Source organism: Oncorhynchus keta, chromosome 4 (assembly GCF_023373465.1).
Source record: "Oncorhynchus keta strain PuntledgeMale-10-30-2019 chromosome 4, Oket_V2, whole genome shotgun sequence".
Lineage (NCBI taxonomy): Eukaryota > Metazoa > Chordata > Actinopteri > Salmoniformes > Salmonidae > Oncorhynchus > Oncorhynchus keta.
Window position 1 is genome coordinate 81,639,109 of NC_068424.1, and position 16,939 is coordinate 81,656,047.

A 16,939-nucleotide genomic window follows, 5' to 3' on the forward strand; every position below is an offset into this window, starting at 1 on the left:
CTTAGCATCAGGGCCTCTGAGGTTGAGATCTGGACGTGAAATGTCAATATTCGGTCCCTTGAGGTCAATATCAGCTTTAGGTAGGTTGCAATCAATATCTGGACCCTCAAGTTTAGGGCCTTTGAATCCAAATGAGGGCATCTTCATCTTTGGCATCTTAAATCCTCCTGAACCTTCAATGTCAACATCTGGACCTTCAATGTCTACTTTGGGTGCTTTGAGGTTTCCTGACATATCCAGATCTCCCTTCATCTTTGGACCTTTCAGGTTGAAGTCCATGTCAGGCATTGAGATGTTTGGTCCTGATATTGATGGCATCTTGAATTTCGGCCCTTTGATTTTACCATCTGGACCTTCAATGTCTACGTTTGGACCTTTGATGTCTCCTTCGATCTTGGGGACTGAAACATTCACGTCTCCTTTCACCTTTGGACCTTTCAGGTTGAAGTCCACATCAGGCATAGAGATCTTTGGTCCAGATATTGATGGCATCTTGAATTTCGGCCCTTTGATTTTACCATCTGGACCTTCAATGTCAATTTCTGGACCTTCAATGTCAATGTCGCCTTTAGGTAGATTGACATCAAAATCTCCCTCAACTTTGGGTCCTTTGATTCCAAACGAAGGCATCTTCATCTTTGGCATCTTAAATCCTCCTGAACCTTCAATGTCAACATCTGGACCTTCAATGTCTACTTTGGGTGCTTTGAGGTTTCCTGACACATCCAGATCTCCCTTCATCTTTGGACCTTTCAGGTTGAAGTCCATGTCAGGCATTGAGATGTTTGGACCAGATATTGATGGCATCTTGAATTTTGACCCTTTGATTTTACCATCTGGACCTTCAATGTCAAGTTCTGGACCTTTAATGTCAATTTTGGGAGCCTTGATGTCAATGTCAGCTTTAGGTAGGTTGACATCAATATCTGGACCCTCAAGTTTGGGACCTTTGAATCCAAACGAAGGCATCTTCATCTTTGGCATCTTAAATCCTCCTGAACCTTCAATGTCAACATCTGGACCTTCAATGTCTACTTTGGGTGCTTTGAGGTTTCCTGACATATCCAGATCTCCCTTCATCTTTGGACCTTTGAGGTTGAAGTCCATGTCAGGCATTGAGATGTTTGGTCCTGATATTGATGGCATCTTGAATTTCGGCCCTTTGATTTTACCATCTGGACCTTCAATGTCTACGTCTGGACCTTTGATGTCTCCTTCGATCTTGGGGACTGAAACATTCACGTCTCCTTTCACCTTTGGACCTTTCAGGTTGAAGTCCACATCAGGCATAGAGATCTTTGGTCCAGATATTGATGGCATCTTGAATTTCGGCCCTTTGATTTTACCATCTGGACCTTCAATGTCAATTTCTGGACCTCCAATGTCAATGTCGCCTTTAGGTAGATTGACATCAAAATCTCCCTCAACTTTGGGTCCTTTGAATCCAAACGAAGGCATCTTCATCTTTGGCATCTTAAATCCTCCTGAACCTTCAATGTCAACATCTGGACCTTCAATGTCTACTTTGGGTGCTTTGAGGTTTCCTGACATATCCAGATCTCCCTTCATCTTTGGACCTTTCAGGTTGAAGTCCATGTCAGGCATTGAGATGTTTGGACCAGATATTGATGGCATCTTGAATTTCGACCCTTTGATTTTACCATCTGGACCTTCAATGTCAAGTTCTGGACCTTTAATATCAATTTTGGGTGCCTTGATGTCAATGTCAGCTTTAGGTAGGTTGACATCAATATCTGGACCCTCAAGTTTGGGACCTTTGAATCCAAACGAAGGCATCTTCATCTTTGGCATCTTAAATCCTCCTGAACCTTCAATGTCAACATCTGGACCTTCAATGTCTACTTTGGGTGCTTTGAGGTTTCCTGACATATCCAGATCTCCCTTCATCTTTGGACCTTTCAGGTTGAAGTCCATGTCAGGCATTGAGATGTTTGGTCCTGATATTGATGGCATCTTGAATTTCGACCCTTTGATTTTACCATCTGGACCTTCAATGTCAAGTTCTGGACCTTTAATATCAATTTTGGGTGCCTTGATGTCAATGTCAGCTTTAGGTAGGTTGACATCAATATCTGGACCCTCAAGTTTGGGACCTTTGAATCCAAACGAAGGCATCTTCATCTTTGGCATCTTAAATCCTCCTGAACCTTCAATGTCAACATCTGGACCTTCAATGTCTACTTTGGGTGCTTTGAGGTTTCCTGACATATCCAGATCTCCCTTCATCTTTGGACCTTTCAGGTTGAAGTCCACATCAGGCATAGAGATGTTTGGTCCTGATATTGATGGCATCTTGAATTTCGGCCCTTTGATTTTACCATCTGGACCTTCAATGTCTACATTTGGACCTTTGATGTCTCCTTCGATCTTGGGGACTGAAACATTCACATCTCCTTTCACCTTTGGACCTTTCAGGTTGAAGTCCACATCAGGCATAGAGATCTTTGGTCCAGATATTGATGGCATCTTGAATTTCGGCCCTTTGATTTTACCATCTGGACCTTCAATGTCAAGTTCTGGACCTTTAATATCAATTTTGGGTGCCTTGATGTCAATGTCAGCTTTAGGTAGGTTGACATCAATATCTGGACCCTCAAGTTTGGGACCTTTGAATCCAAACGAAGGCATCTTCATCTTTGGCATCTTAAATCCTCCTGAACCTTCAATGTCAACATCTGGACCTTCAATGTCTACTTTGGGTGCTTTGAGGTTTCCTGACATATCCAGATCTCCCTTCATCTTTGGACCTTTCAGGTTGAAGTCCACATCAGGCATAGAGATGTTTGGTCCAGATATTGATGGCATCTTGAATTTCGGCCCTTTGATTTTACCATCTGGACCTTCAATGTCAATTTCTGGACCTTCAATGTCAATGTCGCCTTTAGGTAGATTGACATCAAAATCTCCCTCAACTTTGGGTCCTTTGAATCCAAACGAAGGCATCTTCATCTTTGGCATCTTAAATCCTCCTGAACCTTCAATGTCAACATCTGGACCTTCAATGTCTACTTTGGGTGCTTTGAGGTTTCCTGAGATATCCAGATCTCCCTTCACCTTTGGACCTTTCAGGTTGAAGTCCACATCAGGCATAGAGATCTTTGGTCCTGATATTGATGGCATCTTGAATTTCGACCCTTTGATTTTACCATCTGGACCTTCAATGTCAATTTCTGGACCTTCAATGTCAATGTCGCCTTTAGGTAGATTGACATCAAAATCTCCCTCAACTTTGGGTCCTTTGATTCCAAACGAAGGCATCTTCATCTTTGGCATCTTAAATCCTCCTGAACCTTCAATGTCAACATCTGGACCTTCAATGTCTACTTTGGGTGCTTTGAGGTTTCCTGACATATCCAGATCTCCCTTCATCTTTGGACCTTTCAGGTTGAAGTCCATGTCAGGCATTGAGATGTTTGGACCAGATATTGATGGCATCTTGAATTTCGACCCTTTGATTTTACCATCTGGACCTTCAATGTCAAGTTCTGGACCTTTAATATCAATTTTGGGTGCCTTGATGTCAATGTCAGCTTTAGGTAGGTTGACATCAATATCTGGACCCTCAAGTTTGGGACCTTTGAATCCAAACGAAGGCATCTTCATCTTTGGCATCTTAAATCCTCCTGAACCTTCAATGTCAACATCTGGACCTTCAATGTCTACTTTGGGTGCTTTGAGGTTTCCTGACATATCCAGATCTCCCTTCATCTTTGGACCTTTCAGGTTGAAGTCCATGTCAGGCATTGAGATGTTTGGTCCTGATATTGATGGCATCTTGAATTTCGACCCTTTGATTTTACCATCTGGACCTTCAATGTCAAGTTCTGGACCTTTAATATCAATTTTGGGTGCCTTGATGTCAATGTCAGCTTTAGGTAGGTTGACATCAATATCTGGACCCTCAAGTTTGGGACCTTTGAATCCAAACGAAGGCATCTTCATCTTTGGCATCTTAAATCCTCCTGAACCTTCAATGTCAACATCTGGACCTTCAATGTCTACTTTGGGTGCTTTGAGGTTTCCTGACATATCCAGATCTCCCTTCATCTTTGGACCTTTCAGGTTGAAGTCCACATCAGGCATAGAGATGTTTGGTCCTGATATTGATGGCATCTTGAATTTCGGCCCTTTGATTTTACCATCTGGACCTTCAATGTCTACATTTGGACCTTTGATGTCTCCTTCGATCTTGGGGACTGAAACATTCACATCTCCTTTCACCTTTGGACCTTTCAGGTTGAAGTCCACATCAGGCATAGAGATCTTTGGTCCAGATATTGATGGCATCTTGAATTTCGGCCCTTTGATTTTACCATCTGGACCTTCAATGTCAAGTTCTGGACCTTTAATATCAATTTTGGGTGCCTTGATGTCAATGTCAGCTTTAGGTAGGTTGACATCAATATCTGGACCCTCAAGTTTGGGACCTTTGAATCCAAACGAAGGCATCTTCATCTTTGGCATCTTAAATCCTCCTGAACCTTCAATGTCAACATCTGGACCTTCAATGTCTACTTTGGGTGCTTTGAGGTTTCCTGACATATCCAGATCTCCCTTCATCTTTGGACCTTTCAGGTTGAAGTCCACATCAGGCATAGAGATGTTTGGTCCAGATATTGATGGCATCTTGAATTTCGGCCCTTTGATTTTACCATCTGGACCTTCAATGTCAATTTCTGGACCTTCAATGTCAATGTCGCCTTTAGGTAGATTGACATCAAAATCTCCCTCAACTTTGGGTCCTTTGAATCCAAACGAAGGCATCTTCATCTTTGGCATCTTAAATCCTCCTGAACCTTCAATGTCAACATCTGGACCTTCAATGTCTACTTTGGGTGCTTTGAGGTTTCCTGAGATATCCAGATCTCCCTTCACCTTTGGACCTTTCAGGTTGAAGTCCACATCAGGCATAGAGATCTTTGTTCCTGATATTGATGGCATCTTGAATTTCGGCCCTTTGATTTTACCATCTGGACCTTCAATGTCAATTTCTGGACCTTCAATGTCAATGTCGCCTTTAGGTAGATTGACATCAAAATCTCCCTCAACTTTGGGTAATTTGATTCCAAATGAGGGCATCTTCATCTTTGGCATCTTAAATCCTCCTGAACCTTCAATGTCAACATCTGGACCTTCAATGTCTACTTTGGGTGCTTTGAGGTTTCCTGACACATCCAGATCTCCCTTCATCTTTGGACCTTTGAGGTTGAAGTCCATGTCAGGCATTGAGATGTTTGGACCAGATATTGATGGCATCTTGAATTTCGACCCTTTGATTTTACCATCTGGACCTTCAATGTCAAGTTCTGGACCTTTAATGTCAATTTTGGGAGCCTTGATGTCAATGTCAGCTTTAGGTAGGTTGACATCAATATCTGGACCCTCAAGTTTGGGACCTTTGAATCCAAACGAAGGCATCTTCATCTTTGGCATCTTAAATCCTCCTGAACCTTCAATGTCAACATCTGGACCTTCAATGTCTACTTTGGGTGCTTTGAGGTTTCCTGACATATCCAGATCTCCCTTCATCTTTGGACCTTTCAGGTTGAAGTCCATGTCAGGCATTGAGATGTTTGGTCCTGATATTGATGGCATCTTGAATTTCGGCCCTTTGATTTTACCATCTGGACCTTCAATGTCTACGTTTGGACCTTTGATGTCTCCTTCGATCTTGGGGACTGAAACATTCACGTCTCCTTTCACCTTTGGACCTTTCAGGTTGAAGTCCACATCAGGCATAGAGATCTTTGGTCCAGATATTGATGGCATCTTGAATTTCGGCCCTTTGATTTTACCATCTGGACCTTCAATGTCAATTTCTGGACCTTCAATGTCAATGTCGCCTTTAGGTAGATTGACATCAAAATCTCCCTCAACTTTGGGTCCTTTGATTCCAAACGAAGGCATCTTCATCTTTGGCATCTTAAATCCTCCTGAACCTTCAATGTCAACATCTGGACCTTCAATGTCTAATTTGGGTGCTTTGAGGTTTCCTGACAGATCCAGATCTCCCTTCATCTTTGGACCTTTCAGGTTGAAGTCCATGTCAGGCATTGAGATGTTTGGTCCAGATATTGATGGCATCTTGAATTTCGGCCCTTTGATTTTACCATCTGGACCTTCAATGTCAATTTCTGGACCTTCAATGTCAATGTCGCCTTTAGGTAGATTGACATCAAAATCTCCCTCAACTTTGGGTCCTTTGAATCCAAACGAAGGCATCTTCATCTTTGGCATCTTAAATCCTCCTGAACCTTCAATGTCAACATCTGGACCTTCAATGTCTACTTTGGGTGCTTTGAGGTTTCCTGACATATCCAGATCTCCCTTCATCTTTGGACCTTTGAGGTTGAAGTCCATGTCAGGCATTGAGATGTTTGGACCAGATATTGATGGCATCTTGAATTTCGACCCTTTGATTTTACCATCTGGACCTTCAATGTCAAGTTCTGGACCTTTAATGTCAATTTTGGGAGCCTTGATGTCAATGTCAGCTTTAGGTAGGTTGACATCAATATCTGGACCCTCAAGTTTGGGACCTTTGAATCCAAACGAAGGCATCTTCATCTTTGGCATCTTAAATCCTCCTGAACCTTCAATGTCAACATCTGGACCTTCAATGTCTACTTTGGGTGCTTTGAGGTTTCCTGACATATCCAGATCTCCCTTCATCTTTGGACCTTTCAGGTTGAAGTCCATGTCAGGCATTGAGATGTTTGGTCCTGATATTGATGGCATCTTGAATTTCGGCCCTTTGATTTTACCATCTGGACCTTCAATGTCTACGTTTGGACCTTTGATGTCTCCTTCGATCTTGGGGACTGAAACATTCACGTCTCCTTTCACCTTTGGACCTTTCAGGTTGAAGTCCACATCAGGCATAGAGATCTTTGGTCCAGATATTGATGGCATCTTGAATTTCGGCCCTTTGATTTTACCATCTGGACATTCAATGTCAATTTCTGGACCTTCAATGTCAATGTCGCCTTTAGGTAGATTGACATCAAAATCTCCCTCAACTTTGGGTCCTTTGATTCCAAACGAAGGCATCTTCATCTTTGGCATCTTAAATCCTCCTGAACCTTCAATGTCAACATCTGGACCTTCGATGTCTACTTTGGGTGCTTTGAGGTTTCCTGACATATCCAGATCTCCCTTCATCTTTGGACCTTTCAGGTTGAAGTCCATGTCAGGCATTGAGATGTTTGGTCCAGATATTGATGGCATCTTGAACTTTGGCCCTTTGATTTTACCATCTGGGCCTTCAATGTCTACGTTTGGACCTTTGATGTCTCCTTCGATCTTGGGGACTGAAACATTCACATCTCCTTTCACCTTTGGACCTTTCAGGTTGAAGTCCACATCAGGCATAGAGATCTTTGGTCCTGATATTGATGGCATCTTGTTTTTTGGTCCCTTGATTTTCCCATCAGGACTTTCAATGTCAATATGAGGACCTTTAATATCGACATTGGGTCCCTTGAAGTCAATGTCAGCTTTAGGAAGATTCATATCTACATCTGGCATCTCTACCTTTGGGCTTTTGAATCCAAATTTAGGCATTTTGAATTTGGATCCTTTGACTTTAGGGCTGTTAGCCCCAATGTCCAGGTCAAGGTCTGGAACACTACCTTTCGGTGCTTTGATATTGATATCTGCTTTTGCTAGCTTTACATCAACCTCAGGAGACTTGACTTTGGGCCCTTTGAATCCAAACTTTGGCATTTTGAACTTAGACTTCTTTGGTGCAATGTCTGGACTCTCTACTGAGATATCCAATCCTTCAAATTCAGATTTGGGTGTACTCATTTCTCCCTCAACTCCCCCTTTGAACTTTGGCCCTTTGAGACTGAAATCAACATCAGGCATTGACATTTTGGGGCCAGTCATAGACGGCATCTTCATCTTTGGCATTTTAATTCCACCTGAACCTTCAATGTCAACATCTGGTAATTCAATGTCTGCTTTGGGTGCTTTGAGGTCACCTTTCATCTTTGGCAATGACACATCCACCTCTCCCTTCAGCTTGGGACCTTTCAGATTGAAGTCCACATCGGGCATTGAGATCTTTGGTCCAGATATTGATGGACCTTTAATGTCAACTTTGGGAGCCTTGATGTCAATGTCAGCTTTTGGTAGGTTGACATCAATATCTGGACCCTCCAAATTAGATCCTTTGATTCCAAATGACGGCATCTTCATCTTTGGCATCTTAAATCCTCCTGATCCTTCAAAGTCAACATCTGGACCTTCAATGTCTACTTTCGGTGATTTGATGTCTCCTTTTATCTTTGGCACTGACACATCCACATCTCCCTTCAGCTTGGGACCTTTCAGATTGAAGTCCACATCGGGCATTGAGATCTTTGGTCCTGATATTGATGGACCTTTAATGTCAACTTTGGGAGCCTTGATGTCAATGTCAGCTTTTGGTAGGTTGACATCAATATCTGGACCCTCCAATTTAGATCCTTTGATTCCAAACGAAGGCATCTTCATCTTTGGCATCTTAAATCCTCCTGAACCTTCAATGTCAACATCTGGTCCTTCGATGTCTACTTTAGGTGCTTTGAGGTCTCCTGACAAATCAAAATCTCCCTTCACCTTTGGGCCTTTCAGATTGAAGTCCACATCGGGCATTGAGATCTTTGGTCCTGATATTGATGGCCCTTTGATGTCAACTTTGGGAGCCTTGATGTCTCCTTCTAGCTTTGGCACTGACACATCCACATCTCCCTTCACCTTTGGACCTTTCAGATTGATGTCCATATCAGGCATTGAGACCTTTGGGCCTGACATTGATGGCATCGTGAATTTTGGACCCTTGATTTTCCCATCAGGGCCTTCGAAGTCAAGTTCTGGACCTTTGATGTTAACATTAGGTCCCTTGATGTCAAAATCACCTTTAGGTAGTTTGACATCAACATCTCCCTCAACTTTGGGTCCTTTGATTCCAAATGAGGGTATTTTCATTTTCGGCAACTTAAATCCTCCTGAACCTTCAATGTCAACATCTGGACCTTCAATGTCTACTTTGGGTGCTTTGAGGTCTCCTGACATACCCAAATCTCCCTTCACCTTTGGGCCTTTCAGATTGAAGTCCACATCGGGCATTGAGATCTTTGGTCCTGATATTGATGGACTTTTAACGTCAACTTTGGGAGCCTTGATGTCAATGTCAGCTTTTGGTAGGTTAACATCAATATCTGGACCCTCCAATTTAGATCCTTTGATTCCAAATGAGGGCATCTTCATCTTTGGCATCTTAAATCCTCCTGAACCTCCGATGTCAACATCTGGACCTTCAATGTCTACTTTGGGTGCTTTGAGGTCTCCTGACATACCCAAGTCTCCCTTCACCTTTGGGCCTTTCAGATTGAAGTCCACATCGGGCATTGAGATCTTTGGTCCTGATATTGATGGCCCTTTGATGTCAACTTTGGGAGCCTTGATGTCTCCTTCCAGCTTTGGCACTGACACATCCACATCTCCCTTCACTTTTGGACCTTTCAGATTGATGTCCATATCAGGCATTGAGACCTTTGGGCCTGACATTGATGGCATCGTGAATTTTGGACCCTTGATTTTCCCATCAGGGCCTTCGAAGTCAAGTTCTGGACCTTTGATGTTAACATTAGGTCCCTTGATGTCAATGTCACCTTTAGGTAGTTTGACATTAACATCTCCCTCAACTTTGGACCCTTTGATTCCAAATGAGGGCATCTTCACCTTTGGCATCTTAAATCCTCCTGAACCTTCAATGTCAACATCTGGACCTTCAATGTCTACTTTGGGTGCTTTGAGGTCTCCTGACATACCCAAATCTCCCTTCACCTTTGGGCCTTTCAGGTTGAAGTCCACATCGGGCATTGAGATCTTTGGTCCTGATATTGATGGACTTTTAACGTCAACTTTGGGAGCCTTGATGTCAATGTCAGCTTTTGGTAGGTTAACATCAATATCTGGACCCTCCAATTTAGATCCTTTGATTCCAAATGAGGGCATCTTCATCTTTGGCATCTTAAATCCTCCTGAACCTCCGATGTCAACATCTGGACCTTCAATGTCTACTTTGGGTGCTTTGAGGTCTCCTGACATACCCAAGTCTCCCTTCACCTTTGGGCCTTTCAGATTGAAGTCCACATCGGGCATTGAGATCTTTGGTCCTGATATTGATGGCCCTTTGATGTCAACTTTGGGAGCCTTGATGTCTCCTTCTAGCTTTGGCACTGACACATCTACATCTCCCTTCACCTTTGGACCTTTCAGATTGATGTCCATATCAGGCATTGAGATCTTTGGGCCTGACATTGATGGCATCGTGAATTTTGGACCCTTGATTTTCCCATCAGGGCCTTCGAAGTCAAGTTCTGGACCTTTGATGTTAACATTAGGTCCCTTGATGTCAATGTCAGCTTTTGGTAGTTTGACATTAACATCTCCCTCAACTTTGGACCCTTTGATTCCAAATGAGGGCATCTTCACCTTTGGCATCTTAAATCCTCCTGAACCTTCAATGTCAACATCTGGACCTTCAATGTCTACTTTGGGTGCTTTGAGGTCCCCTGACAAACCCAAATCTCCCTTCACCTTTGGACCTTTCAGATTGATGTCCATATCAGGCATTGAGACCTTTGGGCCTGACATTGATGGCATCGTGAATTTTGGACCCTTGATTTTCCCATCAGGGCCTTCGAAGTCAGGTTCTGGACCTTTGATGTTAACATTAGGTCCCTTGATGTCAATGTCACCTTTAGGTAGTTTGACATCAAAATCTCCTTCAACTTTGGGTCCTTTGATTCCAAATGAGGGTATTTTCATTTTCGGCAACTTAAATCCTCCTGAACCTTCAATGTCAACATCTGGACCTTCAATGTCTACTTTGGGTGCTTTGAGGTTTCCTGACATACCCAAATCCCCCTTCACCTTTGGGCCTTTCAGATTGAAGTCCACATCAGGCATTGAGATCTTTGGTCCTGATATTGATGGTCCTTTGATGTCAACTTTGGGAGCCTTGATGTCTCCTTCCAGCTTTGGCACTGACACATCCACATCTCCCTTCACCTTTGGACCTTTCAGATTGAAGTCCACATCGGGCATTGAGATCTTTGGTCCTGATATTGATGGCCCTTTAATGTCAACTTTCGGAGCCTTGATGTCAATGTCAGCTTTTGGTAGGTTGACATCAATATCTGGACCCTCCAATTTAGATCCTTTGATTCCAAATGAGGGCATCTTCATCTTTGGCATCTTAAATCCTCCTGAACCTCCGATGTCAACATCTGGACCTTCAATGTCTACTTTGGGTGCTTTGAGGTCTCCTGACATACCCAAGTCTCCCTTCACCTTTGGGCCTTTCAGATTGAAGTCCACATCGGGCATTGAGATCTTTGGTCCTGATATTGATGGCCCTTTGATGTCAACTTTGGGAGCCTTGATGTCTCCTTCTAGCTTTGGCACTGACACATCTACATCTCCCTTCACCTTTGGACCTTTCAGATTGATGTCCATATCAGGCATTGAGATCTTTGGGCCTGACATTGATGGCATCGTGAATTTTGGACCCTTGATTCCCATCAGGGCCTTCAGATTGAAGTCAAGTTCTGGACCTTTGATGTTAACATTAGGTCCCTTGATGTCAATGTCAGCTTTTGGTAGTTTGACATTAACATCTCCCTCAACTTTGGACCCTTTGATTCCAAATGAGGGCATCTTCACCTTTGGCATCTTAAATCCTCCTGAACCTTCAATGTCAACATCTGGACCTTCAATGTCTACTTTGGGTGCTTTGAGGTCCCCTGACAAACCCAAATCTCCCTTCACCTTTGGACCTTTCAGATTGATGTCCATATCAGGCATTGAGACCTTTGGGCCTGACATTGATGGCATCGTGAATTTTGGACCCTTGATTTTCCCATCAGGGCCTTCGAAGTCAGGTTCTGGACCTTTGATGTTAACATTAGGTCCCTTGATGTCAATGTCACCTTTAGGTAGTTTGACATCAAAATCTCCTTCAACTTTGGGTCCTTTGATTCCAAATGAGGGTATTTTCATTTTCGGCATCTTAAATCCTCCTGAACCTCCGATGTCAACATCTGGACCTTCAATGTCTACTTTGGGTGCTTTGAGGTCTCCTGACAAACCCAAGTCTCCCTTCACCTTTGGGCCTTTCAGATTGAAGTCCACATCGGGCATTGAGATCTTTGGTCCTGATATTGATGGTCCTTTGATGTCAACTTTGGGAGCCTTGATGTCTCCTTCCAGCTTTGGCACTGACACATCCACATCTCCCTTCACCTTTGGACCTTTCAGATTGAAGTCCACATCGGGCATTGAGATCTTTGGTCCTGATATTGATGGACCTTTAATGTCAACTTTGGGAGCCTTGATGTCAATGTCAGCTTTTGGTAGGTTGACATCAATATCTGGACCCTCCAATTTAGATCCTTTGATTCCAAATGAGGGCATTTTCATCTTCGGCAACTTAAATCCTCCTGAACCTTCAATGTCAACATCTGGACCTTCAATGTCTACTTTGGGTGCTTTGAGGTCTCCTGACAAACCCAAATCTCCCTTCACCTTTGGGCCTTTCAGATTGAAGTCCACATCGGGCATTGAGATCTTTGGTCCTGATATTGATGGCCCTTTGATGTCAACTTTGGGAGCCTTGATGTCTCCTTCTAGCTTTGGCACTGACACATCTACATCTCCCTTCACCTTTGGACCTTTCAGATTGATGTCCATATCAGGCATTGAGACCTTTGGGCCTGACATTGATGGCATCGTGAATTTTGAACCCTTGATTTTCCCATCAGGGCCTTCGAAGTCAAGTTCTGGACCTTTGATGTTAACATTAGGTCCCTTGATGTCAATGTCACCTTTAGGTAGTTTGACATCAAAATCTCCCTCAACTTTGGGTCCTTTGATTCCAAATGAGGGCATTTTCATCTTCGGCAACTTAAATCCTCCTGAACCTTCAATGTCAACATCTGGACCTTCAATGTCTACTTTGGGTGCTTTGAGGTCCCCTGACATACCCAAATCCCCCTTCACCTTTGGGCCTTTCAGATTGAAGTCCACATCGGGCATTGAGATCTTTGGTCCTGATATTGATGGACCTTTAATGTCAACTTTCGGAGCCTTGATGTCAATGTCAGCTTTTGGTAGGTTGACATCAATATCTGGACCCTCCAATTTAGATCCTTTTATTCCAAATGAGGGCATCTTCATCTTTGGCATCTTAAATCCTCCTGAACCTTCAATGTCAACATCTGGCACTTCAATGTCTACTTTGGGAGCTCTGATGTCAATGTCAGTTTTTGGTAGGTTGACATCGATACCAGGACCCTCAAGTCCGGCTCCTCTGACTCCAAATGATGGTATCTTTTCTTTGGGTATCTTGAATCCGCCTTCTGGACCTTCTATATCAACACCTGAACCTTTAATGTCTACTTTGGGTGCTTTGATGGCAACACCACCTATCGTCTTTCCTCCTTTCATATTCATAGATGCGCCTGATAAATCTACATCTACCCCAGGTACCGAAACATCTACACTACCCTTGACCTTCCGTAGTTTAACATCTCCATCGCTTTCTGCACCTCCAGTGTTCAGTCCAAATGATGGTATTTTGACGCCACCTTTGAGTTTGCTTTCCATTGTTGTTTCTTTTACAGACATTTTCACTGAGCCAGACTCCTTCATGCCTGTATTGATGTCAAGTGTTGGCACTCTTATGTCTGTTGATATCTTGCCCCCATTCAAGCCTGTATCAATGCCTGGCATGTTGGGTAAGGAAACCCCACCCTGGTTGCCTCTGGAGAGACCTACGCTCCCAGACCCTCTCACCTGTTGATCACTAATGGTTATTCCAGGTACTGAACCTCCGACCCTACCCTGCCAGTCTGCACTGCCTCTACCAGGCAAATGAACGTCTACTCCTCTCACCTCCCCTTTACCCATTGATATGGAGCCGGATGAAATATTTGTTGTTTTTCCAGGTGCCGTGACATTGACTGATCCTGCCTGGTAGTCAGCTGAGTCACCTGAAACCTGAAAGCCCCCCTGCTCCCCCTGCTCACCCTCTCTATAGAGGCCAAACTCCCGCTGACCCTTCGCCCCAGGCATCCCAAAGCTCGATCCTTTGAATCTGATCCCTGCTGCTCCACCATCTCCCCCCTCTATCTGCCTTGTAACAGTGGTGGTCTTCACCCCTCCAGTGCTCCAGTGCTTCTCAGAAGAGCTAGTTACATCCGGCCCAGTGAAGGAAACACCATCACCTCCTAGTTCAAAATCACCCCCCTCCAATCCACCTCCTATACCTGAAGAGCTTCCGCTTCCGTGTAAAACTCGGATTTGAGACGAGCTGCCCCCTCCTGACTGCTCGTACCGTTGCCCTTTAAACTCTGGGCTGGTTAGATCAAGCTGCTCGTCCACGCCCTCTGGCATGTCCACAGTGTAGGTAGTGATGCGACGGGTGATGGTAGTGATCGTGCTTCCGTCGGTGCTGGTGCTGCTGTGACGTTCCGTACGGACGTCCACGCCCTCCGCCAGATCCTCAGACTTCAGCCGGGGCTTAATCTTCTTGGAATATATTCTCTTGTAATCTTCATCATCCCCACTCTGTTCTCATCAAAAGAAGGTGAAATCAGTAATTCATGAATTTATTATATTTAGGTAATAATACGTTGCTGTACGTTATTAACATTCTATATGGAATTTAGTCTATTTGAGAAGACTTATTGATCATTTGAGACAAGTCTGAATTCAAGAAGTCAGTGTTCACCAAGGATGAGGTCAATTCCATTTCAATTCCAATGAATTCAGAAAGTTAACCTAATTCTAATTACAAATCTAAATGTTCCTTATTTTAAAACCATTGAAGAGAATGTAAATTCCAGTGTACTTCCTGAATTGACAGTTGAAGTTAAATAGAATTGACCCCAACACTAGTGTTCACGTAAAAGCCATTGAAAAGTTTCTAAAAATCCTGTAAAAGTCCAATCTTTGCCGCACCATCACACAAGTAAATACACTTAACATTGCTTGCACAGTAAACATAGCTACATACCAGGATAATGTCTTGGCTGGAGCCTCCAACCCTTCCTCTCCCTTCATACGTCAGAGTTCCCATTGGGGATCGGCAGGGTGACAGAGTGCCCATGGGGGAGCGGCATGGTGACTTGTCCTTGTTCTGTAGTTTCAGTCCAACCTTGTGTTTGTTTAGGGTCTTAAGGAGCTCCGTCGTCTCCTTGGAACTCATGTTGTCAAAATAGATGGTGGCACCTACAATTTGATCACCTTAAAGGGGAAGAAACAAGAGGACATTGATCCGCCAGTCAAAAATCTACTTTGAAAAAAGAAAGGTAGATCAATCAAACCTTACTGTATATCAACTTACACAAATTATAAGATATCGGGAGATTCAATAACAGTAGAAAACAATTAAGTCGATGTATTATAGAAAATGAATACTGTACATAAGGGCAATTCTAACGCCGTTACATACCCTCATGTACTCTTCCAGTGCGTCCAGCAGGCGACTCCATTTTCACCTCTTTGACATAGATCTCTCCTTCGCCTGACTGCTCAAGGGTCATTCCCTGTTTTTCTGGACCCGACCAGTCAGAGAAGAGCACCTCCCTGGTTTCCTCCTCCTCAGCCATCCTTTAAAAATTAATAATAGATTTAATTTACATAGAGCTTTTCAATACAAGAAGAATCTCAGACACTTTCAAGACCATCAACATTAAGTTAGTTCAAGGGTGGATCTTTACATAGAGAGAGAGAGAGAGAGAGAGAGAGAGAGAGAGAGAGATAGTATTTCTTAAGGTGATTTCTAAGTAGGTGACATACCTTTGTTTTTTCTTGTCCTCTGTCTATGCTCTGGTGTCGTTTGTTTCTGCCTTGGTTTTCCTGAAAAACAAAACATGACGTAACATAAGTACTGTTGACTCGTGAACATGCTTTCTCATATCATCAGCAAACCATACACATCTGTAAAAATGAAAACTCTGTAAAAATGTGTACCAAACTTAAGGCACCTGACGTATTTGCATGTGTATTTGTTTTTACGAAAACCAGGTTCTACCTGTCACTCATTGCATAGTTACAACAAGCTGTTGTTATGTCCAAGATACATGCAACTACCAAGATATATGCAATGTCCAAGATACATGCAACTACCAAGATATATGCAATGTCCAAGATACATGCAACTACCAAGATATATGCAATGTCCAAGATACATGCCACTTCCAAAATATATGCAATGTTCAAGATACATGCAACTACCAAGATATATGCAATGTCCAAGATACATGCAACTTCCAAGATATATGCAATGTCCAAGATACATGCAACTTCCAAGATATATGCAATGTCCAAGATACATGCAACTACCAAGATATATGCAATGTCCAAGATACATGCCACTTCCAAAATATATGCAATGTTCAAGATACATGCAACTACCAAGATATATGCAATGTCCAAGATACATGCAACTACCAAGATATATGCAATGTCCAATATACATGCAACTACCAAGATATATGCAATGTCCAAGATACATGCAACTACCAAGATATATGCAATGTCCAAGATACATGCAATGTCCAAGATACATGCAACTACCAAGATATATGCAATGTCCAAGATACATGCAATGTCCAAGATACATGCAACTACCAAGAAACATGCAATGTCCAAGATACATGCAATGTCCAAGATATATGCAATGTCCAAGGTACATGCAACGACCAAGATATATGCAATGTCCAAGATACATGCCACTTCCAAAATATAAGCAATGTCCAAGATACATGCAACTACCAAGATATATGCAATGTCCAAGATACATGCAACTTCCAAGATATATGCAATGTCCAAGATACATGCAACTACCAAGATATATGCA

The 16,939-nt window shown here is 43.0% G+C and overlaps 1 protein-coding gene across 9 annotated transcripts in view; it reads right to left on the minus strand.

Annotated features, from left to right (window-relative positions):
* Positions 1–16,939, minus strand: part of LOC118381837 (neuroblast differentiation-associated protein AHNAK-like) — a 45,557-nt gene that overhangs the window by 3,204 nt on the left and 25,414 nt on the right. For 2 of the 9 annotated variants that reach the window (XM_052517531.1, XM_052517533.1), the window contains exons 3-14: positions 15,877–15,936; positions 15,530–15,687; positions 15,092–15,321; positions 12,522–14,643; positions 11,887–12,101; positions 11,086–11,547; positions 9,921–10,611; positions 9,021–9,446; positions 7,357–8,546; positions 6,276–6,354; positions 5,220–5,960; positions 1–4,589 (exon numbers count right to left, since the gene is read on the minus strand). The exon at positions 1–4,589 is cut by the window's left edge and continues 3,204 nt beyond it. In XM_052517531.1, the coding sequence (XP_052373491.1) occupies positions 1–4,589; positions 5,220–5,960; positions 6,276–6,354; positions 7,357–8,546; positions 9,021–9,446; positions 9,921–10,611; positions 11,086–11,547; positions 11,887–12,101; positions 12,522–14,643; positions 15,092–15,321; positions 15,530–15,686 (10,902 nt within the window). In that variant the 5' untranslated portion in view covers position 15,687; positions 15,877–15,936. Of the gene's footprint in view, positions 6,657–6,794; positions 8,547–8,625; positions 10,918–11,019; positions 12,151–12,252; positions 14,644–15,091; positions 15,322–15,529; positions 15,688–15,876; positions 15,937–16,939 lie in introns of all 9 variants that reach the window. The other 7 variants (XM_052517565.1, XM_052517560.1, XM_052517556.1 and 4 more) reach the window with 7 other exon arrangements.